This window comes from Sander vitreus, chromosome 11, assembly GCF_031162955.1.
Source record: "Sander vitreus isolate 19-12246 chromosome 11, sanVit1, whole genome shotgun sequence".
Classification (NCBI taxonomy): domain Eukaryota; kingdom Metazoa; phylum Chordata; class Actinopteri; order Perciformes; family Percidae; genus Sander; species Sander vitreus.
This window is the reverse complement of record NC_135865.1, coordinates 14,446,940-14,455,694: the sequence shown is the minus strand read 5'-3', so window position 1 is coordinate 14,455,694 and position 8,755 is coordinate 14,446,940. Positions and strand designations below refer to the sequence as shown.

The 8,755-nt window shown below is 38.7% G+C and overlaps 2 protein-coding genes across 2 annotated transcripts; both read right to left on the bottom strand.

The window, feature by feature from the left end:
* Window positions 1-584: 584 nt before the first annotated feature.
* On the bottom strand, window positions 585-2,301 carry upp2 (uridine phosphorylase 2). Its single transcript, XM_078262885.1, has 7 exons — window positions 2,249-2,301; window positions 2,006-2,120; window positions 1,751-1,909; window positions 1,499-1,613; window positions 1,145-1,354; window positions 870-1,016; window positions 585-727 (listed from the first exon to the last, which is right to left on the bottom strand). Exons 1-7 carry the CDS (start codon window positions 2,299-2,301, stop codon window positions 585-587), a joined length of 942 nt encoding a protein of 313 aa, XP_078119011.1.
* Window positions 2,302-2,827: 526 nt separating this feature from the next.
* LOC144525733 (uncharacterized protein C7orf57-like) lies at window positions 2,828-7,137 on the bottom strand. The gene is made up of 8 exons (XM_078262791.1): window positions 6,964-7,137; window positions 6,674-6,720; window positions 6,290-6,442; window positions 6,104-6,200; window positions 5,693-5,813; window positions 5,261-5,340; window positions 3,413-3,510; window positions 2,828-3,173 (listed from the first exon to the last, which is right to left on the bottom strand). The coding sequence occupies exons 1-8, from the start codon at window positions 6,972-6,974 to the stop codon at window positions 3,169-3,171; spliced, it is 612 nt and encodes a 203-aa protein (XP_078118917.1). The 5' UTR covers window positions 6,975-7,137; the 3' UTR covers window positions 2,828-3,168.
* Window positions 7,138-8,755: the final 1,618 nt, after the last annotated feature.

The following is an 8,755-nucleotide window of genomic DNA, read 5'->3' as shown; positions in this document are numbered from 1 at the left end:
TTTCAGGAAGTTTGCATTTGCATAAACAAGCTTGTGTGGCAGAAGCAACTAAATGTAATGTATGCCTCTAGTCATCTGATAACACATTCATCACTGAAATTCATTGTAGGAAGGCCCACTTCATCTTCTTGTATCATGAGGGAAATCACTACGAACTAATACTTCCCATCTAACAAGCATATAGGAGGAAAAACCTTTATAAACTAGAGGCTGCTGACAGATTGCAAACCTCCAATGGAGGAGGATCATTTTACCAAGTTGCTAATACACCCAACACATTTTTGTTGAGTTATAAGTGTAAGTCAGATATTAAAATCTACATACAGTACACATTCTTTAGAAAATGAATGTTACCTTACATAAATAACAGAGTGCTAAATATTAAAAGATACAATACTGTGCATACTAACATACATATCGGACATACTTAATATTTTAGCTTCATCAATGAAATCTTAAACATTTGAACGTTTTAAATAAGTGTCTAACACACATATTAACATGTTAAGTACAGTATATATACATATCAGCTATATACACATTTGAGAGGCTGGCGTTGGGACAGGATGGGAGATGTAGGGGTCTCAACCAATATGTCCCAGACGTTTCTTGATAAAGTGGGACACCAGGACTTGAGGTCTCTGCTGGTACTCCACCAGAACATCGTGGGGGGAGGTGATCTGGTCTCCCTCAAAGCGGTTCAGCAATACAACACAGACCACAGCCGCTGGAGAGAGAAATGAGATCATCAGTCATACCGTAAACATCAAAGTAGGTCTAGTAGAGGTGTTGTAAAAGCAAGATTGTTTCTTCAAAGCCATCAATAAGCTGTGCCACTGTACAGAATGTTCTACATTTTTAAACTATACCTTTAACGCCACATACACGGCACATAGCAGCAAATACAGTGGACTCCATTTCAATATTCCTCACTCCGGCCTCATAAGCTTTCCTCAGATACTCCAGTTTTTCTTCATGAGAGAAGGAGCAGAGAGCGCCGTCGAGTCGGCCTTGACCTAGAGAGACACAGGCACAGTCTTTGTCACTACCTGACCAATGGTTTTGACATGTTAAAGTTCTCTGTAATTACAAATGATGTACAAATATGATCACAAACAACCTTACCACGTGATGCGGTTTATACCTTCATAGAAGTCATGGGTGCACATTGTGTTTCCAATCATCGTAGGAAAGCTTTGAAGCTCGGCAGAGCATTGCAGAAGCTCATTGGCCACTCCCTCATCCAGCTCAGTGCTCCTGGTAATGACTTTACCCAGAACCACCTGCTCAAACTGGGGACGGAAGGAGTAGTCCACTGCTTTATTCGTGACCACCACCGTCCCTGGAGCCAGACCTAGAGGCGACACCAGGCATACATTTAAAATCTATTTTGATTTAGAGTCATTGCCTAAGAGCCTGGATTAAGTAGTAATTCAGGGAAACCACCCTTTCAATAAGTTTTCTAACACTTTCAAAACACAAAATGCAATGTTCTTACCGACTCCACCGGATGTACCAAGGCGAATCAGGACCACATCACTGCACTGAGCGTGGTGCAGCAGTTTGATGAGCTCATGCAGCATGATGGAGATGGAAGGGACACCCATGCCGTGCTGTGATGGACACAAGATCAGGATAGACGTTACTTTGAAAACAGTGATTATTAAACCAGCAATGCAATATGTGAAGCTCCTGCCAGTATAAACAAAGCCTACTAGGACAGTATATGTCATTGTTCTGTAGTACTTACACTTAAAGAAAGCACTGGTCCTACTTTATACATGCAGTAGCGATCAGTTCCCTCACAGATATCGCTGACTTCCTCTGGGTTTCCAGGCAGTTCCAGCTCCTGGTGGATAAACTGGGCGAAAGCCTTCATACGATTTGCGCTGCCTCCAACACACACAAACTATAGGAAATAGAGTAAGACTAATGAATTCTGTTTAATAGCTTTTGAAATTCTAAACCCCAAATTATTATTTTTTTGTATTAACATTTCACAAACCTTAATATTTCCAAACATTTCTGGAAGGTTGTGAGTCTTGGTGCTCAAGCTGAAATGGTAGAGAATATCCTCCTCCATGGTGTCCAAGTAGGGATTTTTCACTTGGACGTGTCGTCTACGAGCAATATAGTACAGCTTATTAATAAAGGGACAGATCACTCAATTACATCCAATTAGCAAACACAATAACATTGGATTTTGAATAGCAAAAAGAAGAAATCGTTTAGATTCTTAAATACTTACTTGATATTCTCATTTTGGTCATTCCCCATATGGTTAAGTAAAATTGGTGCCATGACTGCAGAAGACGCTTTAAGAACTAACATAATACGTCTTCAAAAGTTGTTCTTCTGTAAAACCTCCAAATACTCGTTGCAGCTGTTTCTAAATGAGAGATACGTCTGACTGCAGAGCTGATATAGCTGTAACCTATGGCCCTGCTACTGATTGGTTCTAGAGGGAGGAGTAGCACCTGTCCTAGCTCTCATGAAAACATCCACCAGCCCAAACAAACAGAGCGAGATCAATTGTTGAATAACTAACGTGTTATGACACCTTTCCCAAAGAACACTGAGATAACCTCTGACACTGGCATGCAATACACTTTCATATTTCAAAACAACACATTTATCTACATGCTCCCTGCATGCCAAAATCAACTACATCTATAATTATATACATTGTATATATACATTGTATACATTGTATCGTTTGCTGTAATATTACAGTATTATTTAGAAAATTATTAACTTTCAAATTTCAGCCTTTGAGAGCAAATACAATTTGGGCATATAAGACAAAAGCAATAAAAAGAGTGTTTATTTGAACAATCAGATTTGTATTCCTTAAAGCTGCCTTTTACAAAGTTACAGACACAGAAAAAAAGAGTTGCTGGTGCCTTCTTTACTTAAGGAATACAGTTAATGAGGCACCGCTAACAGGCACAATAAATAAAAGGTCCTAGCTTGAATTCAATTAAGCACTTTCACACTTGTGTAATACATCTGACATGACTGAACATTTGAAACTAAGTAAAAACATTTGATGTGGCTCAGTATATGAAGGGGTAATGAAGAAATGAATAAGGGGAGGAAAGGATGGCAACGATTCCTGTTGGAAGCATTTGAGTTTGTGCATCCTTTTCCCGCGGCACTGGCAGTCTTCTAATCTGTTGACATGGAAATGTATACAAGCACGAGTCATTCAACGAACCATTATTACATATGTCAAGAGGCATCATAAGTTCAATAAGTTCAAGGCATTGACGACGTTTCACAGCCTTGACTTCATAATGAGATGTTAAGGGGAATTTTGATAGCATGATGAAAAAAACAAGAAAGGAAATGACTTGGTGATGGTGATCTGGAAGATGGTCACTCAATCTGTCAGAAACACTGTGCTACTTACTTGACAAATCAGTGTTGTCTATTGGTTTGTTCTCATCTGCATAACCAAAGCTCAACAGCTTAGACATGTCGACAGGGGCTGGATTCTTGTCATATACTCTGAGAACACCAAGGACAAAAAAAGTGATGACAATACAATTTTTGGAATGCTTTTTTATGGAAATCAAACTGGATGGGGGGGGTTTTGTAGTCACAAATATAATGTAATGTTTTGCCATCCCCACAAAGTAGGAAATAACATGAGGACACAATTTAAACATTAAAAATGGACCCTAACCTTTAACACAGTGTATACCAAGATCTGGCTACTCATTACAAAGGTACTCTTGGGTACAAAACACACACAGAGAGAACAGTTTGGTTTTTAGAGTTTTTACAATTGTCAGTTTTCTCTTAATTTTATACCAAACAACCAACTCTGCAAAACTATCCATCTAAACAAGTAATTTAATCTCAGATTTAGCCTTGTTACCTTTCTTGAAATAAAGTAAAAAAGGGTGTGAAATAATAATTTTCACTCAGTCAGCCACTCGTTTCAGGAAATTTCTAGACTGTTCTTTTGACTCTCAAAGTTAATATCTTACACCAAGACTGTATAACTGATTGCTGCACTGCAATGACTAAAATAGCTGATTCTATTTTTGCTTGTTTAAACAATATGATTGTAGGATTTAGGTAACTTTTTTGCAGTGGATCCTTTGTGGAATCGTTAATTGTTGAAGTATCAAACCCATACAACCACTATGACCACAGACTTTAATGTTTTCTCTTTGTAGCTTTGTATGTGAGGTTATTTTGGATTTTTGACAAGTCATTGACATTTCCCAAAAGGGTCCATTGAACACACATCATAGACCAGCAGTGAGCCAAAGCAAACAAGTCATTGTCCGGATTTGTCTTGACTTTGTGTACTGTATCGTTTGACCTAAGTGTACCGCCAGCCCGTGAGCATTTCTGCTTAGTCATAACAACATGGAGACATATGGTGTAGAATTTACTTACCCTCTTACACAGATTTTTACATCAGCCTTATATCTTATGTGTTGTAATGCTAATAACTACATAATTACACTGATGGAAAAGCCAAAAAACTTGGCAAAAACCCTGTAGATCATGAAATTGCTTACAGTCGTCATAGCAAACAACACTTAAAGGATAGGTTCACAATTTCATTTCATTCATTGTCAGTCATAAAACAATAGTCAGTGGCCATATGTTTATTTAAAGAGGCTTTGTAATATAAGTGATCATGAACAAAATCCACAATCCTCCTTACATGCAAAAATGCATTCAGATGTTTATGTGGAGCTAATATCAGGCTTTAGCAGTCTGAGTTAATCAAATCAAGTGGATATCTTCCAAAGTTACAGTATTTTTAGCACAAAACTCCCTCTTTGTATTTCCCTGAACAGTGTTTCCTTGTTGAGCTGCGGTGGAAGGATAGTGAAAAGCCTCATGTTAGATTCAGGTAAACTTTTGAATACATTTTTGGACAGGAGGACTGTGGATTTTGTCCCCCATCATTTACATTAAAAGAAAATTAAAAAGGGACTCTATAATGGCCAGTGTTAACAGGAGCAACAACTACAGCAAGTAAAAACTGTTATATGGGCACCTGACTATTGTTATAGGACTAACTTTAAATTTTGTAAACCTATCCTTAAGTGTTTGCTATTACTTCCACTCAAAATTACAGATATGATCTGACATAATACAATCACTGTTCTATTCTGTGCAATTGTGTTTCTGAGAGTTGTAAAAAAAAAAAAAGTGGCATTCTGGGACACCAGCCACTTGTACTGAATATAATATGGAACAACAGCACCATCTTGTGACCACATGAACTTACATCCTCTTGAATTTGCGGGTCTCATAATATTGATCGGATGGCTGCAATTTCTCCGTCTGGCTGTAATGAACGTTGTTGTTCTACAGAACACAAAGCAAAGTCACAGTGCGTGGAGGTTATTTTGTGAATGTAAATATAGCCAGGATATCTTTTTTTTCTCCCCCATCTCTCTTAAATTTGGCAGTATGCTCTCATCTTGACAATAAAAAACATTTGAAAAACAAGTACCTGATCCACAAAGTAGGTCTTTCCCATCGAGTAACAACTAAATGAGGTGTGTAACACTACAGCATCACTAACAATCCCTTAACTTTGTCATAAAACATATGATCATAACAGAATAAAACATCACAAGAGATAGAATACATTGTTATTGTGTTAACTCGTGTGGCTAAATTACTTTTTAAATGACTTTGACATTTCTTTGTTTACCTTCTCTTTGGCATTGCTGCTGCTATCATCCCTCTCCCAGGCTGACATATTGTCCGTCCCAAAGGGGGGCTCTCGCTGTTGAAAAGCTCCAGGGTTTTTCTTCTCTTCAATGTTAATTAGTCTGTTGGAAAAACACAATATAGGGATATGAAATGTAGCCTTCACTTAATGATAGCTGAAATATCTAATGAAGAATAACAATAGAAATCAGCCATTATCGTGGCTGACTGTTACTGTATATTACAGTACATTAAAAGAATGAACGCTAGCAAGTAGTACGTAGTATATTAGCAGCAAGTAGTAGTGTTAGTAGATGGGTGTGGCAATGCGAGACTATAGTGTTAGTAATTTAATCATAAACTGACTACAAGTCCCAGTGCATGATAATAATAAGACAAATGTTACATGTACCTTGGTTTTTCGTCGTCTCCTGATCCAGTGCAGAACCTGCCTGGAGGTTTGTATGCATCAGGTTTAGAAGTTCTTGTTTCCTCGTGCCACAAAAGTCCTGTTGAAAACAAGGATAAAAATAAATGTAGGCAAAATGCATTAACCAGCAGGGACACGTCTAGACATAAGGCAACAGGATTGCTCTACCCTTATGCCCTCCTTGTTTTGCAAGCTTGACATAGTCAGAATCACTCTCTAGGACTCCAGCCCTCCGCCCTCGGGCCCTCTCTTCAGGCAGAGTGCTGATGGTCGGGGACAGTCCCGGGATCTGGGAGATCTGGCCATCTATTCCTTGGTACCCTGCACACCCGTAATGTTAAAACACACCCACACACACACAAAGGAAACACACCATGTATATGAATTGATATGTGAACTACACTAACGTTACCACATGCACTAACGTTAACGTTACCCCACCAGGGTCCAGCAGACAAGTCTCCCTGCTGACAATAACTGACCCTAAATTACACAGAGCTATAACGTGAGGTAGCTAACTATCGTTAAGTCAGTATAAACAGTTGCACTTGCCAGATGTTGTCGATGGAAGATCGTTACTCATGAGAACTGAGACATTTCTAGTAGAAATGGAGACAAAAACCCGGTACACAGTCAACCTCTTCGACGATAGCTTGTAAGAGCGAGCATTGTCATTACCGTTAGCGTCGTTAGTTAGTTAGCTAGCTTAACGGTAGCGGATTGCAGTTAATTTATTCAAGTCTTAAATTAAACACAAATGGCAATTAGTCTACATGAAAAAAAAAAGTTTAAAACACACAGCAATTACAGTTCTTATTTAAATGCAGACGTGTTTTACTTACTCTGAATACATTTTAGGAGCAGATCAAGAACTAACGTTATGTAACGTTACGGTACAGCACTGACTGTTTGGAACTTCTGACTGCGTTGCCATGGACACGGTTACAGCCGTTCAGCCTGGAGTGCAGCTGCTGTTTAGTCTAGAAATCTAGACGCTCCCTAGCGGCAGCATATGTAATTTGATGATGTGCGTCTGGCTTGTCAGGCTGGATGCTGCTCCGTGATGTGTGCACTGTACCAGAGACAGTGTTGGGAGTAACGGCGTTTAAGTATAACGGCGTTATTTTTTCAGTAACGGAGTAATCTAATTAATTGCTTTTCCCATCGTTGCAACGCCGTTATCGTTACTGAGAATGTAAAGTGGCGCGTTACTACAATTTGGTTGAATGAGGTAGGCTTTGGCTACACATCAGCTGCCTGGAGAGAGCAGGGGTGGGGATGATGACACCTTGCAAATGCGATGATGATTGGCTGGGTGGGCGGATGCCCTGCTCACGCTGTCTCACTGCACGCTCTCTGACTACCACCACTAAACACCAGACAGCGACAATGGCGGCGAGCCAGGGAAATTCAAAGATAGCGTTCTCGAACTGGAAGTACCGGCACTACTTCTTGCTCATTGAAATTAAAGGCAAGAATGTTTATGTAACATGCACGCTATGCCCAGGAAAAAAAGACTTTATCCACGTCTGCCTCAAGCAACTCGAATCTTATGAAGCACCTCACATCAACACATGCTAACACATGCTTAGCTGCTGCTAACCCAACCCCAAGCCCAAATGCAGCTAGCGTGAGCTCCAGCGAAGGAGACGCAGCCACTCTGTTAAAACAAGCAACGCTCGATTTTTCGGGTCAGCAACAGGTCACCAAGGCCGAGCTGAACACATTGATTGCAAGGATGTTATAGAACGTAATAGCGTTATAGAACATAAAAACTAACGTCACAGTTACTTTGCTGAGTAACTAATTACTTTTACAATGTGGTAACTGAGTTACTAACTCAATTACTTTTTGGAAGAAGTAATTTGTAACTGTAACTAATTACTTTTTTAAAGTAAGATGACCAACACTGACCAGAGACTATTTAGAACATTTAGTATGCCTACAGTTATGTTTGAAGAGTTGAAATGCTTATAAAATGTCTAAGGTTTGGACGGTTCGAGTAGCCTAATGGTTAGCTAAACATTGTTTTGATGCATTGCACACTCAGAAAAGATGAATTTCCGGAAGGTCCTTGTAGAAGAGTGGATATTACTGTGAAATTATAACGTCTCTTTTAATGCAAATGTTCCTAGCTATTTAAAAAGATTTTGGTTTTATTACAGATTAATCACGATGTGATTTCTATGGTAATCAGTCGGCTCTTATTGCTTTTTAGTAGTCTAATTTCAATAAGTAGCATTGTGTCTTATTATTATTATTATTATTAATAATAATAATAATAATAATAATAATAATAATTTATACTTATTAATCCCGCAAGGGAAATTACAATGTTTTCACTCTGTTGTTATTATTATACACATTACACACAAGCCTAATTACACACTGTATGCTGAGTACCTATACATGCACTAATGGAGAGATGTCAGAGTGAGGGGGCTGCCCATGGAAAGGCGCCCCGAGCAGTTGGGTTTTAGTGATTTGGCGGTGTTAATAAACTATCTGAGTAGGTATACAGGACATTCTTTTAACCTAAGTTTATTATAATTAATAAAGTAGGCATACCTCAGACTTTCTAGAAATTACAAAGTCTGTAGTAAGTGATTGAAGAATCAAATGATCTTTTTATAT